The sequence below is a fragment of the Benincasa hispida genome, chromosome 6 (genome assembly GCF_009727055.1).
Source record: "Benincasa hispida cultivar B227 chromosome 6, ASM972705v1, whole genome shotgun sequence".
Lineage (NCBI taxonomy): Eukaryota > Viridiplantae > Streptophyta > Magnoliopsida > Cucurbitales > Cucurbitaceae > Benincasa > Benincasa hispida.
Genome location: NC_052354.1, coordinates 24621687 through 24645629, shown reverse-complemented (window position 1 = coordinate 24645629; position 23943 = coordinate 24621687). Strand labels below are relative to the sequence as shown.

General features: G+C 32.8%; 1 protein-coding gene across 6 annotated transcripts; it reads left to right on the top strand.

Annotated features, from left to right (window-relative positions):
• The first annotated feature begins 2883 nt into the window (after window positions 1-2883).
• Window positions 2884-13633, top strand: LOC120080007 (disease resistance protein At4g27190-like). 6 transcript variants are annotated; one of them, XM_039034523.1, is made up of 7 exons: window positions 2884-3045; window positions 3147-6069; window positions 8295-8813; window positions 10662-11219; window positions 11305-11406; window positions 12011-12112; window positions 13173-13633. In XM_039034523.1, the coding sequence occupies exons 2-5, from the start codon at window positions 3274-3276 to the stop codon at window positions 11353-11355; spliced, it is 3924 nt and encodes a 1307-aa protein (XP_038890451.1). In that variant the 5' UTR covers window positions 2884-3045; window positions 3147-3273; the 3' UTR covers window positions 11356-11406; window positions 12011-12112; window positions 13173-13633. The 6 variants fall into 6 exon arrangements, with proteins under 6 accessions (XP_038890451.1, XP_038890450.1, XP_038890454.1 ...); XM_039034522.1 differs by having other exon boundaries at window positions 13167-13633; XM_039034526.1 differs by lacking the exon at window positions 8295-8813 and having other exon boundaries at window positions 13167-13633.
• Window positions 13634-23943: the final 10310 nt, after the last annotated feature.

The following is a 23943-nucleotide window of genomic DNA, read 5'->3' as shown; positions in this document are numbered from 1 at the left end:
AAGTGTTGGAGCTAGTACTATGACTATCCTTCCGTTATGGTAATAATAACTTAGTTCTTGTTTATGGTTTCTATTTAATTATTATAAGTTTAAACTAGCATGACGTGTTCTCTTTAAAAGGTTTAACATATCTTCTTACTCATCTAAGTTTTTAATGATTTTTGTTCATCACTTTTTCAGGTGAGAAAATATTAAAGAAACTTCTTCAAGAATTTTTCCGTCCAAAATGTCAAAGCAATACTAAAGGTTGGAAGCTTACAGTTAACCATTATTGTAGCATTTTTTTTTAAGATTTATAGACAAAATAGCATACATGAAAAGAGGTTTCTTTTTAGAAGGTCAATATAAATAAATATGTAGATGTTAGTATACAATACTTTCACGAATGGAATAAATATATAAGCATCCAATATTTAAGAGGAGTTTACTGTGACATCATTCACTATGCTATTGGCTGTTTTCAAATTTTGTGAGCTAAGTTCTCAATTTTTTGTTGCTTTATTTTGCAAACAATGCTATCATTTTTCCATCTTCCCTGTATAAAAGCAAGAGGAACTTAGTTTAGTTCATTTTCAGTGTTGATCATTTGATGCAAGTCTTGTAGTATCTTGGTTTAATCTTGTGTGTTTCTTGGGTGGTTAATTAGTCATTTTTTGGTGGTTAATTAGTTTTTACCAACAACCTTTATGTTTGGTTCTTTAAGATTGCTTGTACTTTGTTTTAGTTCTTTACTTACTACCTTGATTACTCTATTTTCTGTTTAACAGAGCAGTTAGTATATTTTTTTTAAATTTAGTTAGTTAGCCAACTAACTTCAAAGCTATAAATAGCAGGGTATCTTTTGAATAAAATTCACTTCCAGCATTTAGTTTTTATCATCATTTTTACAATTTTGCTATGTTGCAATAAGTTCTTATTTTATTTTGCTTTAACACAGCGTCGCCAAAAAATGATTTCAGTGTTTTGTGTTTCAAGAAAGAATAAGGAAATATGATTTTATTACTGGCAGATCTTTAGTGGTTTGTTCTCAGTTCAAGAGTTTGATCTGATTTTATCTTTCTGATTGAGCCTAAAACATGTTAGATATTTTGCATGGATTACACACATTTTTGCTATATTTATAAATTATTTTAGATTTTACTATATTTATAATTAATTTGACTCATTTTACTACACAGATAAACACTCCGAAATATATGTATATAGATTTTAAAATTAGTAATAAATCTCATCGGTTGATTTTATTCTCTCATTTTAACAAGAAAAATACATAGTGGTCCACCCTTTACTAAGTGACAAACTCGTTTCTTTAATATATAATTTTGAATTTTTTGGTACAGCATGATTGATTATGATTGAGGAGAAAAAAGATGGGCAGCCGCTATTAAACCCCACCATTTCCTTTATTTTAATTGGGCTGAATTATCATTTTATCCTTTACCCTTTAAATTTTATTTACTAATTTTAAACTAAATCTCTCCATCAATTTTAAATTCAATCCACAATACTAATTTATTATTAATATTTCTAAAACTTTTTTTTTTATTTAATGACATTTTACTTCTAAATTTAAAAAAAAAACATATTTACCTATTATATTTCTTTACATAAAAATTAAGATCTCGTTTAATAATCATTTGATTTTTATTTTTGTACTCATATCTCTAAATTTCTTCCTTTGTTACTACGTTTTATCAATGATTTAAAAAATCAAACCAAAATTTGAAAACTAAAAAAATTTTAATTTTGAAAAACTTGTTATGTTTGGAATTTGGTTATGAGTTCAACTAACATATTTTAGAAAGATGTAAATCATTTTAAAAAATAAAGAAGAATTAAGTTTAATTTTTAAAAAATCAAAAATTAAAAATTAAAATAGTTATCAAATGGAATCTAAATTTTTAAGATTTATCGAAAGATGATTAACTAAATTTGAATAAAAAGTCCAATAAATAAAATTGAACGGACTTTTAACTTTCTTCTTGGGACAATCAGTTTAGTCATTCCTATGTTCGGTCTTGATTTTTTTAGAAGGAGTCGAGTACCTTCCAGTAAGGGTGAACAAGGGAAATCCAAGAGATAAAATGGTATTTTGGTTTGAAATGATGCTGAATTGTTTATTTGTAATTGCGCAGACACCACATGGGCTGCCCTAAAGTAAAGTCATTATGGAAAAATTTCAAATTGAAGTTGACAACTTGTGACCACTTGCACTTATCTTTTTGTTTTCAATCATTATTATTATAATCATTATTATAGGTTTCTTACATTTTAGTAAAATTATAATTTAGATTCACTTATAATTTCAGAAATTATCATCTTCAAATTTATTTTATTGTTTAGTGTATAATTTTATGTCTAATAGTTCTTGTTATATTAGATAATTTCGAATAATTTAAAAATCTATTAAAAACATTTTAATTTCTATCTATTGAAATTTGGGGATCAAATTAGTAAGGTCATATTTAATAAACATTTTATTTTTTTTGTTTTTATTTTTGAAAATTAAACTTCATCTACATTTCTTACCATGATTTGGATTTTTCTTAAATATAAGGGTTGAATTTTAAGCTAAACTCAAAAAAAAAAAAAAAAAATTAACTTTTTGAAATCTACTTTTTATAGTTCTCAAAATTTGGTTTGTTTTTTTTATGTGAATAGTAGATAATAAACAAAGAAATTTGGAGGTGAAAGTAATGTCTATATGCTTAATTTTCAAAAATAAAAATAAAAATAAAATTATTATCAAAGGAGACCTAAATAATTAAATGAGCGGAAACTAATAATTTAAAAATATAGAGTAAATATTAACTAGTTGAATCAAGTTAATGGTCAAATTTTATAAAATTAAAAATATAGAGTAAATATTATACAACTTTGTTTATCTATGTGTGCTGGGTCACACACTTAAAAATGGCAACTTTCCCCATTCTCTCAGATCAAAATTATTGGTATTATTAATATTAATTTATGTTGGGGAATTGTTTATTGTTCTCTCACTCTCTTCAGTTTCAAGCCGGAGATCGCTTTTTCTTACAATCTCAGGTCCAAACATTTCTTCCCTCAACACTTTTCATTTTTTCTTTCTCTTTTTCCTATTTTTATTTATTCTAATTTCTCTACTTTTTTTTTTCTTGTTCTTGCAGCTGCGTTTGTTCTTCGTTGTTTGTGATTCTCAGCGCAGCTCCTTCTGTTTTCCCTACAATTTCAAATTTCAGGCTATTTCTTTCCTACTCTTTCATCAGCTTTAATATATACTTTTAATTTAGATTAATGGATATAATTTCTCCGGTCATTGGAGCAATTGTGGAATACACTATAGAATCCATTGGTCGTCAATTGAGTTATCTATTCTTCTTCCGCAAAAATATTCAAAACCTTAAGATTCGGGTTGAAATGTTGAAAAACACCAAAGAATCAGTGCTTCACAAGGTCAATGAAGCAAGAAGAAATGCTGAAAACATAGAATCTTCTGTCCAAAATTGGCTAAATGAGGTTGATGACATCATTGATAAATCAGAGACAATATTAGCCAATCAAGCTCAACAAGGTGGATTGTGCTTGAATTTGGTCCAAAGACACCAATTAAGTAGGAGAGCTGTAAAGTTGGGTGATGAGGTTGTTGAGATAAAAAATGAAGGAAATTTTGATAGAGTCTCTTATCGTGTAGCTCTCTCAGAGGTTGAGAGTTCAAAGGCAAGGACTTCAGATTTTGTTAACTTTGTATCAAGAAAGCCTATTATAGACAAAATCTTTGGTGCACTTATGGATGACAATGTCTCTAGAATTGGAGTGTATGAAATGGGAGGTGTTGGAAAAACAATGTTAGTGAAAGAGATTTCGAGAATAGTTATGGAGAAAAAGTTATTTGATGAAGTGGTCACGTCGACTATAAGTCAGACCCTCGACATAAAAACAATTCAAGGACAACTTGGAGATAAGCTTGGGCTGAAATTTGACCAAGAAACAAACGAAGGAAGGGCCCTTATGTTACATAAAAGGTTGAAAATGGAACAAAGGATCCTCATTGTACTTGATGATGTTTGGAAGCAAATTGATTTAGAAACCATAGGAATTCCAAGTATTGAAGATCACAGAGGATGCAAGATCCTATTTACCTCTAGAGATAATAGTGTACTCTTGAATGATATGTGCATAGATAAAAATTTTGAGATAGGAGTTTTACAAGAGGATGAGACGTGGAATTTATTCAAGAAAATGGCTGGTGAGATTGTTGAAACATCTTATTTGAAAAGTATAGCCGTTGAAATAGCAAGGGAATGTGCACATTTGCCAATTGCTATAATAACGATCGCCAAGGCATTGAGAAATAAACATTCATCCATTTGGAAAGATGCCTTAAACCAATTAAGAAATCCCGTAGTTGTCAATATAAAAGGAATGAATGAGAAAGTGTATTCTTCACTCAAGTTAAGTTACGACCAACTAGATTGTGAAGAGGCCAAATTATTGTTTTTGCTCTGTAGCATGTTCCCAGAAGATGCTGTAATTGATGTGAAAAAATTACATGTATATGCTATTGGCCTGGGTTTCTTGCACGGTGTTGACACTATGGCACAAGCACAACATAGGATAGCAAAATTGGTGGATGATCTCATATCTTCTTCTTTACTTATAGAAGACTCAAATGATGGTTGGGGTCATAGATATGTTAAAATGCACGATCTCATTCGTGATGTTGCTATATTAATTGCCTCCAAAGACGATCGTATTTGTACACTAAGCTATTCTAAAGGATTGGATGAATTATGGCTAGAAAAAATAATGTCAGGTAATCATACAGTAGTGTACTTAAATGTTGAAGGGTTGTGTAACATCCCCCAAAAGTTAAAGTTACCCAAAGTTCAATTATTGGTATTACGTGGATCATTGTTGGATGGATGTTTGTTGTCGAATACATTTTTTGTTCAATCAAAAGAGCTCAAAATTCTAGAATTAATTAACATGAATTTTTCCATAGAGACGACGCCATTACTTTTCCCTTTTGCAAACCTCCAAACATTGTGTTTGTTTAGATGTAAATTGGGAAACATGGAAGCGATTGGAGACTTAAACAGGCTTGAATTTCTCAGTTTTAAAGGATCAAACATCATCGAGATTCCAACGACCATAAGCCAATTGACGCGATTAAAAGTGTTAGATTTATCCATATGTCTTAAACTAAAGATAATTCCACCTAATATTCTCTCAAATTTGAAAAATCTAGAAGAGTTGTATTTGGACAGGTTTGATGGATGGGAAAGAGAAGAATTGAATGATGGAAGAAGAAATGCTAGTCTTTCGGAGATTAGCCACCTTTCTCACTTGTGTGTTTTAGTATTGTGGATTCAAGATGAAAAGATTATGCCAAAACAGTTGTTTTCAAGATTGTTGAATTTGGAAAAGTTTGTCATTTCTATTGGTTGTGGAGCTCTTGGACATTGGTCAATGAACATCTCTAGGGTGTTATGTTTGAAGATGGAAACAGGAAGTGACCTTGATAATGAGATAAATGTGTTGTTAAAGAGATCTGAAGAATTGCATTTAGTAGGATCAGTTGGTGCGAGAGTTCTCCCGTTTGAGTTAAAGGAAAACCAATCTTTAGATTTGAAAAAACTCTATATTTATGACAATTTAGAGTTTAAAAATTTGGCCCCTAAGCAAAAAGATCATTTCCAAAAATTTTGGTCCAAATTGGAGTATTTAAAATTGAGCAAATTGGAGAATTTGGAGAGTATATTTCATAGTGATCATGATCATGTTAGAGAATCTCAATTCAACAAGTTGAAGGTGATAAAGTTGTTAGATTGTAATAAATTGGGAAGTCTCTTTTTCGACTCTATCTTGGATGATTTTTTGCATCTTGAGGAGATTAAAATTGTCGATTGTAAGATGATGACAGCAATCGCTATAATGAAAACAGAAAGGGCAATCGACAAAATTGAGTTTGTGAATTTAAAGATTTTAACTGTAGAGGGTTTACCAAGAATTCAAAGCTTTCTCTCTAAAACTGAGAAACAGGAACAATCATGCACGTTAAGCAACGGTGACTCATTTTTCAATGAATTGGTGAGCTTTCTAAATTCTAAATAGCATATTACTTGTTTTCATATAGTCTTAGTAACTTTTTGTTTTTTTAGTTCCTTCTAAATTCTCTCGTGTGGATGAAAATGTGCCTTTTTCCCGTCGATTATCCTAATTTCATAATGGTTAAATACTATTTTGGTCTTTATATTTTTTGTTTTTGTTTATTTTTGTCTTTATACTTTTAAAAGTTTATTTCAGTCTCTATACTTTCAACTATGGTTCATTTTGGTTAACTATGGTTCATTTTGGTTCATGTACTTTCAAAATATTCACTTTGGTCCTCTTAATTTCAACTTTTATTCATTTTGGTTCTTAAACTTTAAAAAGCCAGTTTTGATCCCTTGAAAATGAAGCAAAGATGAAAATGACGTGACCAAAATGGTCACTTTTTGAAAGTACACGGACCAAATAAACTTTTGAAAGTATAAGGATCAAAATTAACTAAAGTTGAAAATATATGAATTAAAATGAAGATTTTGAAAGTATAGAGACCGAAATGAACAAAAAATAATAGTACAAGGATCAAAACAGTATTTAAACCTTTCATGATTTATGTTAGGTTCAAATACTAATTTGGTCCATATATTTTGGATTTTAGTTCATTTTGATCTCTATAGTTTCAACTTTGATTCGTTTTGGTTTTTGTACTTTTAAATTTTTCATTTTAGATAATGTTAGACATTTACTAGTAATTATCACTTATAGACAATGACATTTTGTTACGTCTGAAAATATTTTCAGTAGTTTTATCATTTTTAAAACAATTAAATGACTAAATGAGATAATGATCCTTAATTTATTAGGTAAATTTTAATTTGGTTATTAAACTTTAAAATTTCTTAATTTTACCATTAGTATTTATTGAAGAACTTCTCCATTAATAATTATCTAATACTTTAGGGATCAAGTGGTATAATTAGTAAAAATTAAAAAGAAAAATAAAAATAAATTTTTCATATTTTATTTTTCTTTTTGCTATGTTTAATTTAACGAAACTAAAACAATAAACGAAAATTAAACTAAAATGTGATTGAAAAAGGAGAGAGGAAAATTGGAGAGAATTTTAAAAAATAATCTTTTATCGTAACATTTTAAAATAATTAATAAAAGGGAAAACATAAAAAATCATGTAGTTGAGCCAAATACAATTGTTGTATTTCCAAAATAACGTATACTTTTTCTTTTTAATAAAAACTAAATATAAATAATAATTAAAATAATTAAATATATGGATAATTGTTTTAAATAGTAAAATTGTTAAAGCAATTTAAGTATAGCAAAACGTCACCGTCTATCAGTGATAGATCGTGATAGATCGTGATAGACATCTATCACTAACACTGATACTTGTCTATTGTGGTCCATTGTGGTCTATCATTGATATCTGACATTTGGCTATATTTATAAATAAGGTGATTCATTTTTCTTTATTTGAAGACAAACATAAATATATAGCTCAAAAGAGGAAAAAATATTTTAAATGATAAAACTGCTAAAAATATTTACATATAATAACAAATTATCACAGTTTATTTGTGATAGACTACTATCTGTGTCTATTTGTGTCATGATATACACAGATAGTAGTCTATCGTTGTCTATCGCGGTCTATCACAGATAGACCGAATATTTTGCTATCATTTATAAATATTTTTGTTCATTTTCCTATATTTGAAAACAATCCTAAAAAGAAATATATACTTATTTTTTAAATAATTAATGTCCTTGAAAATTTTTAAGCAACATTAGTTTTACTAACATTTTTAAGCAATATTAGGTTTACTAAGTTTGAAACAAAAAACTTAGGGAAGATATCAATTAAATCTTAAATTTAGAATCATATCAGTTTAAATTCTCAATTTTCGAAATTGTATCCATCTAAATCCTGAATTTTTGAATCCAAATTGATATTTTCCAAAAACGTTGATACATATTACTGCATTTTACTTTAATTTTAACTAGTCAAGCACTTATAATTAGGTCGCTAAAATTAAAATCAAATATTTAGATTGAGGCTTTTTATAGATTATTACTTCATTGACATGGATAACTATATGTAATAATTTTATTTATCATGGAATCATTTTTTGTTTGTAGGTTGTAGGTTAAATTAAATTTTTATCTCAACTAACTCTTCTATCGTGATAATGTATGATGATGATACTGATAATTATTTTCAACTATATTAATAAGTATATGAATTGCAGGTATCATTTCCTAATTTAGAGAAATTGAATATTGAGGAAGCTCACAAATTGAAGATAATATTCCATAGTATACTCCTTCCTAATTCATTCTCCAAGCTTGAAAGTTTACATATTGGTAAATGTAACAACCTTGAAAAGGTTTTTCCTTCCAATACAATGTGTAGACTTACATGTCTTAAACATTTAAGGATTGAGAGCTGTAATTTATTGGAAGGAGTATTTGAAGTGCAAGAGCCAAATGCTCACAACAAGAGCATTGATTTGCTTCCATGTTTGAGGAGGTTGCAATTAATTAAATTGCCAAACCTCCAATACATATGGGAGAAGGATCCTTGCGAGCTTTTGAATGTTAAAAGCATAGAAAATTTGTCTATTTGTCAATGTCCAAAACTCAAAAGAGAATATCCAATTCTTCCTCAACTAGAAATGCTGGAAATAGATTTAAGAGAACCCAAAGAGATTCCAAGAGAAGAAAAGTCAACACAAATGTTGGAACTTGATCAACTAGAGACTTCAAAGGTAAATCTTCTAACATAATATATTTGGTAATTATTGTGAGAAATATATTATTGTCTTCAATATGTCCAAAAAGATTTGTAAAAAATCCGCTTCCTAAATCTTTTAGATGGGTTGTAGTGTGAAAACTAAGGACTCGTTTGATAACGTTCTCGTTTTCTGTTTCCTATTTCAATTTCTCATTGTTTAAAAAAACTGACATGTTTGATAACCATTTCTATTTCTTGTTCTCAATATTTGAGAAGCGTTCTTAAAAATGGGGTCAAAATTGACCCACTACGAAAAGTAGTTTCTCTGTTTTGTTTCTATTTTATTTAAAGTTGTTCATTTAATGTATCAAAATGTGGATTGGCTTATTGGTGAGGAAGGATGCCTATTTCACTCTTAAATTCCATGGTTCTAGAATCAAATTTTATTTGAGACTTTTTTATTTTATTTTTCTTTCTTCGTTTTATATTTCCTTTTTTCCTATATTCTTTTATATTTCTTTTATTTATATTTATTTTTTTCTTTCTTTCTTTTATATTTCCTTCTTTTCTATGTTTTTTTTTTATTTCTTTCATTTATATTTATTTTCTTCTTTCTTTCTTTTATATTCTTTCTCAATATTTTTTATATTTCTTTTCTTATTTCTTTCTTTTATATTTCCTTTTTATAGTTCATTTATAATTATTTCTTTCTTTTATTTATATTTCTTTCTTTATTATTTTTTATATCTATATATTAATTTAATTTTCAATTTTCAAATATTTAGATTAATATATTAATTTTACATCAGGACTTATGTGTATCAGATAGTTTAAATATTTGATAATTCTTTCTTATATTTGAATGCATGCTATATATCTTTTTATTTTATATAATTAGATTATATTGAAACTATAAAAATGGAAAAAAAAATGTAAGAAAAAAAATATACAAAGAACTGAGAAATAAACATAGTTATCAAACAAGTTTATGTTCTTGTTTCTTTTTTTCAAGAAACATGAAATAGAAATAGTTATCAAACATATTCTTGTTTCTTGTTCTAAAAAAAGAGGAAACAAGAAACAAGAAACAATGAACGAGAAATAGGAAACAAGAAACGGGGAAGTTATCAAACGGGCCCTAAAATTCTCTCCGATAGAAATAGGAACCTTCTCACTCTCTGGTTTATTAAGTTTTGAGTTTTTGGGTAATTATATTGGACACATTTAAAATTGCAAATATAGCATAGTCTATCAGCAATAAATTTTATCGTTGATACACTTTTACCAACAATATGATCTATCACTAATAAACACTTATTAATGATATAGTCTATCACTGATAAGCTATTTAAATTTTGTCATATTTATAATTTATTTTTTACATTATATTATATCTACTAATACTTTGAGCCTAATTGCTATTTTTATAATTGTTTCATATTTTTGCTTTCAAATTAACAAAATTTATGTTTGATCCTTTTATTTATTTATTTTGTGAAAAATGTCTCCAAGTTGAGATTATACAATTCCGAAATGGTCCAAAATTATTCTCCAGACTTAAATGCTTGAGGTTACATGGTTCTTTTGACTACCGCTCAACGCATTTGCCAATGGAAATTGTACAAATATTACATAACCTTGAAGAGTTTGAAGTGAGAAAAACATTGTTTGAAGAAGTATTTCCAATTGAGAGATTGGATAATGTTGAAGAATGGCAAAATGAAAGACGATATAAGCTTTCATNATTGAGAGATTGGATAATGTTGAAGAATGGCAAAATGAAAGACGATATAAGCTTTCATCTCTGAATTTATCTGAACTACCCAAACTTAGACATCTGTGGAATGGAGACTTACAAAAGAATAATTCCTCGATATTTCAGAATTTGACGGAATTAAATGTATCAAGTTGTGGCATATTGAATATGTCAATGTCATCATCAATGTCGTTTAGGAATTTGAGATCGTTGATGGTGGAAAAATGTCATAAGTTGACCTATTTGCTACATCCATCGGTTGCTAGAAGCATGGTCCAACTTATCGATTTGGTAGTAAATGATTGCAAAAGGATGACTACTGTAATTGCCAGAGGTGTAGAAGAAGAAAATGATGAAATTCTATTCAAAAGCTTATGTCATATAAGTCTTGAAGATTTGCCGAAATTGACAAGTTTTCATCATGGAAAATGTACCATTAAGTTTCCAATATTGAACAGTATAATTCTTGAAGATTGTCCTGAAATGAGGGATTTCTCTCTTGGAATTGTAAGCACACCATGTTTGTCAATGGAAAGAATTGGATCATGTGATTTTGGAATCCTTGAATTTCATCCAATCCTTAAAGATTCAAAAGACATCATCGTAGAAGATATCAATATCACTATTCGACAAGTTTGGGACAACCATTACGATACCAACCTTCCATATTTGTTTGAACAAGAGGTTAGTACATATTTCGAAGAACTAATAAAAGTAATCAAAATTTAAGCTTTATTGTTGAACTAATTAATATAACTTATTTATGTAGAATTTGGAGGACGAAAACCAACCTGATCCTTCTTCATATGTTGAGGAATGAGACTCATAATGATATCCCATAGCTTTATGAGATTCCATCATCCTTAATAAGGTCAGTCACTTGAACAATTATTGTTTTAACTTTGAGCATGTCTCATGTACAAAACTTATATTACAATAAAAATTTGACAACTTAGATATAACTGTTAGACATTATAGTAAAATTGTCAAGCTTTTGGATCCATTGATGATTTAAGAAGATATTAGAGCAGGTTGGTCCAAAATGTCTTGTGTTCAAGTCCATACAACGTTGTTTCCTCCCCATTTAATATTATTTCCACTTGTTTGGCTCTTCTTCATATTTCAAACCTATAAGTGAGGGAGACTATTATATAATATATAATTAAATATATCTTCACCTATGAACTAAAGTTTTTGGGTCAATTGGTGATTTAAGATGATATCAGAGCAAGTGGCCTAGGGAGATCCTGTGTTCAAGCCCTTACATCATTGTTTCCTCCCAAATTAATATTCATTTCCACTTATTGGGTCTTCTTCATATTCCAACTTTACAAACGAGGAGTGTTATAAGAATAACAATACATTGAATTTATATTAAAAACATAGGTTTTTCACATGGTCATATTCATGGTAGTATATTCAACCCTTCCTTTTGTGGTGATTTGATGACCAAGAGGCTAATATTAATGTTTCAGAAAAGTTAATACTTGCTGGGACTGAATTACGTCGTTTGGAATTCTTACATTTTCCAAAGCTGAAATACTTTGGAAAAGTGATCAAAGACTTCTCTATGTAATGTAAAATTTATTGTTAGATTTAATTTTTTTAGTTTAATGTTTTAAGTTGATGTTACATCATAAATCTTGGATTTTTTTTCTTCTTTGGTCTTTTTTTTTTTTTTTTTTTTAAGTTTCTATATTGAATGTTGTTTTCAATTGTAAATTAGAGGTGGTTCACTTTTGTATCTATACAGAGTGAACTATCATGTAAAGTTAGCATCCCAAATTTAGTATAACATTTTTCTTATCACATTTTTAGCATCACTGACACTTTCTTTTCGTAAGAACGTCTATTCATCCATTGGATTTCACACTTATTTTCGATTCTCTCTCTTTGTTTAACAAGAATTGAGATTTTGATTATTGCTTCTACAATATTGTTATTCTTCCTCAGTTTCAAAATCTCAACATTTTTATCGTTTGGAAAAATTTGTGTCCTCAAATTTGTTTATACCCAACCCGCCTTTGTCTTTTGCAGAGGTTACAACTGACCATCTTAGTGAATGCTGTGACCACCATTATTATCTTTCCATAGAAATTTTTTTCAATATTTTTGAACTATATGAGTTGTTTTCAAATATAGTAAAATGAAAAAAAATATTTAAAAAAATAGAAAAATGTCATTGTGGAGCAATGATAGACATGTGTCTATCAATAATAGACTATAACATTTTATTATGTTTGTATATATTTTCAACAGTTTTTTTGATTTAAAATAATGTTCCAATATATATATATAAGCAAACAAAAAGCACTTTAAGAAATTAGATTACGTTAGAAACAATTTTTGAAAAAATATTCGAGTTATAAATTATTCAAATGTGAATCTAGTATGATTAACAGAAAATATGAAAATAAAAACGAAGTAAGAAAAACTGCATATTTGCAATTTTTTACTAAACACTTTTTAAACTTGTAGTTCAACCAAACAAACTTGTTCATGAATTATTGATGCCCTCACTCTTTTTTCTTTTAGGTTTCACATATACTTTAATTCATTAGCTTTTTCAATGTGTGAGTTATTCGAAAAGTTCATGTTTGATGATCACCTTTATGCTTCTTTATTCATAAGGTGTAGTCTAATATGGTGATGGAAGTGCCAACTTTACTTCAAAGAACCAATCACAAAAGCTCTCAAATGTTGGTGAATTTAATTCATGAACAAGAAGGAAGGTAAAGTTTCACCAAATGCCAAGTGAAGATCACGACCATGGCGGAGGCTGTTAAGTGATGATTGGGAGAGAGAGAGAGAAATATATAAGAAATTCATTTCGTATACCGATTTCAACACTTTCCCAGGTCGATTTGTAGCCCAATTAAGCTGAAATTTTGATAGCGTGTTCGTGGTATAAGGATCTTCGATCTAAATGGTGGATCGATTTTTTTTTTCGAGCTATACACAAACATATTGCAACGGGTAGTAGTTTGCCACTTTGAGCAACATCTTTCTAATTTATTCTTTTGCAGGATTGTTGTTTGTTGTTGGAATTTCTCAATTATCTTGAGATATCTATTAATTTATGTTTCTAGTTGTGACAAGAAATAACTCATCTTGAGGAGGTTTTTTCACGTTAAAATTGTTTGTATTTTGTGCTTGATTATTATTTATATTAAATTAATTTCCTTCAAAGTTCACATAATAGAGGATGATTGGTCTTAGAAAATAGTATTTGTCCCAACAAATTTGTTGAACATGAAAACTAGTGTAGCTAAGATGGTTACTTATTGTGGTTCAAATTATCAAGTTTGGAAAAGACAGATGAAGATATTTTACTTGAAAAATAATTTGTATCTTCTTGATTTTCACCAGAGAAGCTTGAAGATAAAACTTAATTATAATAACAAATATATCATATAAAAATATGGCAAATTATGAGACTTTGTGTAGAAGAAAATTTTGAATCATTATGTATCCCAGAAACTAATGAAAATAGATTGTTTCTAATCAAACACATGATAGATATGAAGTATCAAGTTGGAACACATATGTAACGATAGCAGTTTCTAGCCTTATCGCCAACACTTACTTTCTTTACTTACTTAACTCCTTTAGTGCCAACCTGATAAACATTAGTAACTTATACAATTAGCCCACATCAGGAAGGATCAACATTACCTTCCATACAATCACATGCTTAACAAACCATAACACAATATCTACAGATAAAATATTTACAGCTGGGCCCAAACTTTACTAACAAAACTTTGACTCCCCTCACAACATATATATACCGTTATAGACCATCACTACAAGAATTTTGGGCTTTAATGTCGGTTGGAAAAAGTGAAATTAGATGTATAATGTTAGTTTTATTTTTATTTTTTTAAAAAGCGGATCTTTAATGTTGGTTTAAAACCGACATTGTAGGGGTACCTTTAATGTCGGTTTTAAACCGACATTAAAGACCCGCTTCACTTTTTCCTCTTACTTTCTATTTTCCCCCAATTTTTTTCATTTCCTTCTTCACTCTCCCTCTATTTTCTTTTTCCTCTCATTTTCACACTTCACTCTTCATACCCTATTCTTTCTCACTCCTCTCTTCCTAACCCGTGTCTGCTGCTCGTTTCGTTTCTCACTCCTTTCTTCCAAACTCCTCTTTTCCAAAGTGGATTTGCTGGTCATTCTGTCGGATCTTCTGCTCATTTCGTCGTCATTCGTGTGTCTCCAGATCTGTCGTTTGCCGGATCTGCTGTTCCTTTTGTTCGCGTGTCTCCAGATCTGTCACCGTTGTTCGCGTGTCTCTAGATCTGCCACCGTCCTTCGCCAAATCTACTGCCGTCATCGTTTGTCGTTCATTCTGCCGTCGTCGTTCGTTTTACCGTCATTCATCGTTTGTTCTGCCAAATCTGCCATCATTCGTCTTTTCCACCGCGCTTCCATCCAAATCAGTATGCTCTTCTTCTCGTTCCTCCCTTAAACTCAACAATTTTTGTTCTTATGTTTACGCCTCTCAACTGTTTGTATAAATGTCTCAGTGAAAGCCAGCTGCAGTTTCACTCTAATATGTCTCTCTGCTTCTAGATTTGGGCCTTTTTATGTGTCTATGGCATTTGAAATTTGATTTGATTAATGGTTTTGTTGCATATGATACATGTCTTGAAGTATTGGCAAGAGGCGTTGCCAAGAGTTGCTCATGCGTTGAGTATGCGTGAGCAAGAGCAGTGAAAGTGAAATGTTGAGTGCAAGGCGTTGAGTAGACAATCGTGTAGCAAACGAGCAGCGCTACACGATGAGATAGACGATCGTCTAGTAAGTGAATGGCGATACACAATGAGGTAGGCGAACGTGTAGGCGGGCGCTGTACGATCATGTAGCAATGCAGAGAGCTAAACGATGAGGTAGACGATCATATAGAAGATGTGCGGAGCTAAGCGATGCACTAGACGATCGTGTAGATATGCACGCGACATTAAATGATGAGAAGTGATGCACTAGACGATCACACTATATGATAGGCAAAGTACTACACGATCAGTGTAAGTGCTAGACGATAAGCATAGAAGCTGGACGATAGCGCTAGACAATAGCTCTAGACGATAACGTTAGTATTAAAGCAATGCGCGGGCGCTAACCGATAGACTACACAATGGCGCTACGTGATGGTCGTGAGCACTAGACGATACCCGTGCTGCGCTAGACGATGTGTAGATGCGCTATGCGATAGGCAGAATGCTAAGCGATAGGCGCTGACGTTAAACGATAGGCAGATGCGTTAGACAATAAAGCGTTAGCACTAAACGATGGAGGTAAACGCTAGGCGCGGTAGCTAAACGATAGCCTATGCGTGAGATCGTTAAGAGCGAGATCATTTACTAAATGATTGAGTTACACGATGTCTATTGGAGCTAATCGATAGATGCAGGAACTAAACGATTGATCGGCTTGAGAACATGTGAATTATTCTAATTAAATACTCTAAAAGAATGTTTGATTCACAGTTTTAATAAGTTTTAGTTGAGTAGTCCGACTTCATCGTTATGCTGTCGAAAATTTTCCATCGTCTTCTTATCTCATATCTAGGTTACCAAGCTTCTCTTCTTCAAGATCTTGAAAAAGAAGATTCTCTCATTTATTCAACTATTGAGTTTTCTTGTTTTGCAGGTACAACAAAGGAGTAAAGATTTGGTATCGCAACCTCTTTATGCTTCTTCTTGGGGAACTTTAGTAAAGGATTTTACCTTGAATGTACAATTTATACACATTCCCAATAAACACAGTTAGTTGAAATGAATTCTGATCACATTTTAACTTTCAATCCATTGTCTTAAACCTTTTTTTGTTTGTGATCCTTTGAACATGGACAACAAACTCATAATGTTTGTATTACTTGTAATTTTTGTTTTCAAGGGCTGAATTATTGTACGACCTTTTAAATTATAATTTTATAGTAGAATTTTGGATTAAATGTATTGCAATCCGTACATAAATAATATGTCATAGCCACAGTATTCGATGATGATGTGTCATGTAATACTTTTTTATCGAAAAAATGGATTCAGCAACGGAATTTAAAAAAAAAGGACAATAATTGATAAAATGTGGGCTTCAATGTCAGTTTAAAGGGCTTTAATGTCGATTTCAACCGACATTAAAGATAGTGTTATTAAAGTCCTTTAATGTCGGTTTAAAACCGACATTAAAGGCAACCGACATTAAAGGGATTTAATGTTTTAAACCAACATTAAAGGGCTTTAATAACACTATCTTGAATGTCCATTTAAAACCAACATTAAAGCCCGAAATTCTTCTAGTGCCTTAACCTAAGTTCTTTTAACTAGCTGGGTCTTTCAGTGGCAAGTAGCAGCAGAATCAACCTTGAGGAATCTGATGACTACTTGGGAAAAGAAAAACATAGGAAAATTGTGAGCTAGTTGCCCAGTGAGTGACTACTAGAAATCAGGACATACCATGCTTTTCAATAATATAAAACATGTAAACATACTGGAACATTTCAAGCATCTTCCTTTAAAACATGAACATAGTCATAACATCAAGCTTTTGAGAAGAAAACTCATTAAACATCAATAAACATCATTAAACCTTAGTTAAGAACGAGCATACATCACTCTAGCTCACAAACGTTTGTATCCGGCCAAGAGACCCATACTTCGGCTTCAGGTTGCTAGTATATGGCCTAGGAGACCCTTACTTTGGCCTCACATTCAGAACTACCTACGTGCACGCGGAGTTACTAAGTACCATCAACACCTTAGGTACTTCTTGGATACCTTCCGTACCTTCAGTATCTGGCTTACTAAAAACATATCATGCTTTAAATCATACACATTAAGAATCTTTCATAACACAACTTTTAGCTTAGCATTTTATAGAAACTTAGCCATAGTCTTCAAAACACATGCTTCAAAAAAAAAATACTTAATTTGAAATAAAACTAGCATATCACCTTGGCGTGTGATAGAACAACTACATACTTGAGGAAAATGCTAAGCAATCTCATGAAACTTAGTTTCTTGAAAACATATAAACTTATCATCAAATAGCATTTAAATCGCATGGTTTATCATTCTTAAAAACATTGAAAACATTTGAGAATATTTAGTCACTCACGGGTCCTTCAAGTTTGCTTTCTTAGGGCTTGGTAAGCTTCACCAATTGGGGTTGCACCTACACACATAAAGGTATCTTTTGGCTTTCTCATTAGCCTCCCTTTTGGGACTCATTATATAAATCAAGCCCTTATGCAAACCATCACATGGTGCATCCTACACTTACCTTGAGAATCAGGCACTTAGCCAAAATTTGGAGGATTAGATCCTAGGCGATCGCATCTCATCGCCAAACTTTCAAGCACTTAGCCAATTTTCAAAGTATCCTTTAGCCCGCGACATGACTTCTCATCGCGTGGCTGTTCTCGCATAATGCTAATCGCTCAGCTTGCCTCACTTAGAAGCTGATGCTTGATTTTATGAAGTGGAAATGTGGATGTTATGTGTTGATGGAATTGCGTTGTGCACTCAAGTTTCCTCGGAATGCAAGTGTAAATTCCTCTGAGTTTCCTGGTAAGTCCAGGGTAAAATACAGGGACTTGTGAAAATAGATTGCGTCGGTAATTTTTATGAAGAACTTTGCGGTAACCGGATAAATAAATAAAGTGTTGGGTTTGTTTTTTGAGTTGATGAAAAAGAAATAAATAAATGCGGCAGATTTGAGAGAAGTCAGTTTTGTGATAGATGCAATGAGTATGTGATAAACGGGTTGAGAAGATTTTTAGCTAGCGTTACTCGGGAATGCGTCAGACTATGCGATCATGTTACAACCATGCACAGCAAGTCATTTTCCAATGTAAATGCGATGCTCCTAAGTCTAGGACGAATGAGTTGAATGCAAAGGTGTCCATAGAGCTTATCCCTAAGTCTCTACTCTTGTCCTATGCGATGATGCAAAATGCATGAAAGCAAGATGACCGCATACAATCATATCCTATCTCTAGGATGCATGCGATGCGTTGATAAAAAATAGTGTTCATTCCTAAGCTCCTATCTCTTGATTATGTGTTCTAATCTGATTCTTTCGAGCCTAGATTCTAACCTGACCTTCCTAAGTCTAGATTATGTCCTTAGACTACCCTCATGAGTATTTCTAATGGACGAATGAAGCATACATAATACAAGATAATCGCAAGAATGAAGATTCCCTAGTTGTGCTAGCTAAATGCTTCTCAACCCATTCAACTTATTTAGCTACTCATGCGTGAATAACAGAGAGTGAATAGATATAGAGAAAGAAATCCCACTTTTATAAATGAGTTGAATACAAAATGACAATGGAAGTTAAAGATAGAGAACCTAGTAGCAATTCTTTGCTGACCGAGGCTTTTTACACTAAAATCTCTATTCTGATCTAAAGATGTTCCGCTTTCGCAGGCGTCAGCCCTCTCTCTATCCTTGAATCTTCCGGTGCTCTCCCAAGCTTACCGAAATGATCTGCCGGCACAACTTCCTCCCTCGCGTTCGCCTTAAAATGAAAGAAAACTAAGAACAAAGACGTGCGAATTGAAGTATGAAATCTCTAACTGCTGAACTTGTGAACCCCTTCTCTGAAGAATGACCTTGGTATTTATAGAGTATCGATGGTGAAAGGCAGCTTCTCTCTCATGGTTGTACAGATGGGATGGCTTTAATTTCTGACTGATGCGCCGAATAATTGTCATCGAAAAAACTGAATGTACTTTGTGACCGTTATCGGCTATCAGCTTAATTCGGATTCGATTGTCATCAGCTTTATGTCTCATCGCGCTTAATTAGGCTTTCACTCGGATGCGCCCACCATGTTGTGCTGACCAAGTTGCGGTGATCCTTCTCGGGCGAATGTTTGTGAGCACGATTAACGCAAATCCTTATTTGGAAGTGGAGTTGCGGTCATTTATTTATGCGTTGATCCTGGTGACTTACTTTCGTTTTGGCTTGCCCCCACGTGTGTCATGCAAACATCCAACTACGGGTAAGTGCCTTTCACAACTACTCTTATCAACATGGGTTTCCCATTCCGTTGATAGTGGAGTTGTTATTCTCATTTTTTTTTTCAAAAATAGCAAGGTCGAAAATAAATACCTCACCCACAAATTTAAAATGCATCAATGTCCTCATTGCCAAAAGATTAAAATAAGTCATGTGATGGTCATAGAATGCGTTGTAAAGAGAGTTTGAAAGAAAACTAGCAAACCCCTAACTTCTAGAAATATTTTATGAGTTGACTACCTTAAGATTAAGTTGACACTAGTATATACGAAAGAAATAGAAGCATATTTTTCATCATTGAAATCATACTTGGCAAAGAGACAAAATGCGGTAACCTACTAAATTTATCTAAGTCACATGATTGCGGTGATAAAAAAGGATGCGGTGATAAAACTTTTAAAACTAAAATGCAATGTGATAGCGCATTGTGTATTGACGCATCCATCCTTGCGGCGATCTATCTTCTGTGGATTGCGATGATGGAATGAGATCATTTTCTTCTTCATGTAACATCTCCGCAATCCTGTGTCTTAATCGTTATAAACAAACAAAGAGAGGGTAAAACGATTTAAAACAAAACAACAATAATTTTTTTTTTCCAATAAATTTTAGAGAGTAAAAATGAGTAAGATGCAGATAGCTTAAATAAAAGTAAAGTGATGAAGGGATAAGTGTTCAAGAGTCAAGTAAGGGTTAGTTCGGGTTTTTCAGCTTCACGGAGTCTTTTTCTAGTTGGAAATCACCTCCACAATATGCATTAACTCGCTGTCCATTAACTTTAAATGTCTAGCTGCCATCCTTAGTGATCAGTTCCACCGTACTATGTGGAAATATTTCTTTAATGATGAAGGGACCGGACCAGCGTGATTTTAATTTTCCCGAGAAGAGTTGCAGTCTTGAATTGAAGAGTAAGACCTTTTGCCCGACTTGGAGGTTCTTACCGCATATGCATTTGCCACGCCAGTGCTTGGTGCGCTCCTTATAAATCTTCGCATTCTCATATGCATTGATCCTCCATTCTTCTAGCTCGACCAGCTGCATTTTTTGCGCTTCTCCTACTTTCTTCAAATCAAAATTCAGCTTCTTTACCACCCACAGTGCCTTATACTCCAGCTTCAAAGGCAAATGACACGCCTTACCAAATACCAACGCATACGGGGACATACCTATTGGTGTTTTGAATGCGGTCTGGTATGCTCATAATGCATCATCAAGCTTTGTTACCCAATCTTTCTGTGAAGGCTTTACTACCTTCTCAAGTATCAACTTAATTTCTCGATTCGACACTTCAGCCTGACCATTCGTTTGCAGATGGTATGTGGTGGCCACTTTGTGGAGGATATTGTACTTGCACAACAGCTCCTTGATATTGTGATTGACAAAGTGGGATCCTTCATCACTTATGATGGCACAAGGAGTGCCAAAACGAGTGAAAATATTTTTCTTTAGGAACTGGAAGACTACCGCTGCATCACTTGCGGCACCTGTTATTGCCTCTACCCACTTGGAGACATAATCGACGGCCAATAAAATGTAATGCTTACCATGCAAGGGAGGGAATGGTCCCATGAAATCAATCCCTCATATGTTGAATAATTCCAGCTCCAAGATAGTGTTCATTGGCATTGCGTTTTTCCATGAAATGTTGCCTGTGCATTGACAACGATCACATTTCATTATGTAGTCAGCCGCATCCTTGAATAATGTAGGCCAAAAGAATCCACTTTGCAAACCCTTAGCTCCGGTGCGCTACCCTCCAAAGTGCCCACCATATGGTGAGTTATGGCATTGTGACAATATGCATTGTTGCGCAGCATTTGGTATGCATAATTGAATAATCTAGTTATACAGATTTAGTTCATCCCAAAAATAGTGTCTACATTCATTCTTGAGCTTCTTCTGTTGGTGGTAGGTATAATCTTCAGGAAATTACTCACAAACCAAATAATTGACGATGACCGCATACTAGGGCAATTATTCTATGTGGAATAGATGTTCATTCGAGAATACGACACTCACCTCAGACTCGTTGCGGTCAACCTCAAGATTTTCCAATCTAGACAAGTGATCCGCAACTTGATTCTCTGTCCCCTTCTGATCAATTATTTCGATATCAAATTCTTGAAGGAGGAGAACCCATCTGATCAATCTCGGCTTTATGTTCTTCTTTGTCATTAAGTATTTGATTGCCGAGTGATCAGTGTGGATGAGTACCTTCGTTCCCAACAGATATGCCCGAAATTTTTCCAATGCAAAAATCACAGCCAAGAGTTCTTGCTCTGTGGTGGTATAATTTGTTTGAGTAGGGTTTAATGTTTTACTCGCATATGCGATGGGATGCAAAATTGTTTTTCTCTTTTACACTAAAGCTGCTCCCATAGCATACCCGCTTGCGTCACACATGATTTCAATTGGCAGTGTCCAGTCCGATGCAATCAATACGGGTGTGGTAATCAACACATCTTTTAAAACTGAATGCGTTGAGGCAATTGTTGTCGAACTCAAATTTTATGTCAGCCTCTAGCAACACACTCAATGGTTGTGCTATCTTAGAAAAGTCCTTGATAAATTGTTTGTAGAATCTAGTGTGCCCCAAGAACTTCACACAGCCTTCACGTTGGTTGGAGGTGGAAGTTTTTCAATTGCTTCAATCTTTGCTTTATCCACCTCCAACCCCTCCCGGGAGACCTTATGTCCCAACATTATGCCCCAATTTGCCATGAAATGAAATTTTTCCCAATTGAGCACCAGATTCGTCTTTTCACATCTCTTCAAAATCTTCTCTAAGTTGGCTAGGCAGACTCATAAGTTTTCCCATAAATGGAGAATTCATCCATAAATATTTTCACGGAGTCCTCGAGATAATCTGAAAAGATTGCCATCATGCACCTTTGGAACGTGCTTGGCTATTGTAGAGGCCAAACGACATGCGGCAAAAAGCAATGTCCTATATGGGCAGGTGAATGTGGTCTTGTCTTGATCTTTAGGAGCTATCATGATTTGATTGTATCCGGCATAGCCATCCAGGAAGCAGTAGAAGTCATTCCCTACTAGTCGATCCAGCATTTGATTAATGAATGGTAGAGGAAAATGATCTTTCTTTGTGGCCATATTAAGTTTGTTGTAGTCCATGCATATGTCCATGCATAGTGATGGTCCTTTGCAGTATTAATTCATTGTTCTCATTCGGGACTACCGTCATTCCACCCTTCTTTGGCACACATTGCACGGAGTTGACCCACGTGCTATCTGCTATAGGATAGATAATGCCTGCATCTAGCCATTTGATAATCTCTTTCTTGACGACCTCCTTCATCGCAGGGTTGAGTCTGCGTTGATGTTCAATTGTTGCTTTGTGGTCATCTTCAAGACGAATGCGGTGCATGTAGTACACAAGGCTAATTCCTCTAATGTCAGCGAGCGTCCAGCCAATTGCTTGCACATGTTTCTTGAGAATGCTCATCAACGCATTCTTTTGGTCTTCGTTGAGCGCAGAGGAAATGATAATTGGCAGCTTCTCATTCTGCCCTAAAAATGTGTCCTTTAAATGGGTTGGTAGGGTCTTCAATTCAAGTGTTGGTGGCCCCACTAGGGAAAGTTTCGTTGTTTTTCTTTCTTCTGTTGGCTCTACTTCTTGCTTTCCGATCATTTTTTCTTCCTTGTTTGTTTTTATTATAACCGTATTGCAGTTAGCAAGAATGCGCTGGTATCCTCTTCTTTATACTCTTCATCAAACTTTTCTTCTTTAATTGAATTCAGGTCATCATTAAAATCTTGTAGGTCTTCTTCATCTGGAAACTTCATGGCACGAATTATATTAAACTTGAGCTTCTATCCGTTGATACTCAAAGTGATTTCTCCTTTATGTACATCAATTTGATCATGATCCATTGATAGAAAAGGTCGCCCCAGAATGATGGGCACATTTTTGTCGGCCCAATAGTCTAAAATGATGAAGTCAGCTGGCAGGATAAATTTGTCAATTGTTATCAGCACATCCTTCACCTTTCCTTCTGGATGAACCATAAATCTGTCGGCCAGTTGGAGAGTCATTGATGTGGCCATAAGTTGCCCCACATTTAATTGTCTAAATATTGACAGAGGCATCAAATTTATGCTGGCTCCCAAGTCGCATAGTGCTTGCTCGATGTAGAGTTCTTCTATGGAGCATGGTATAGTAAAGCTCCCAAGATCGCTCATCTTCGGTGGAATTATGGATTTTGAACTTTCCGTTAACGCCACCATGGCAAATTTTCTAGCTCCCCTCTTCTTAGTTACCATATCCTTTAGAAACTTGGCATAGGCAGACATTTCCTCAATTGCTTCACTGAAGGGAATGTTAACATGTAATTGCTTTAACATAGATAAGA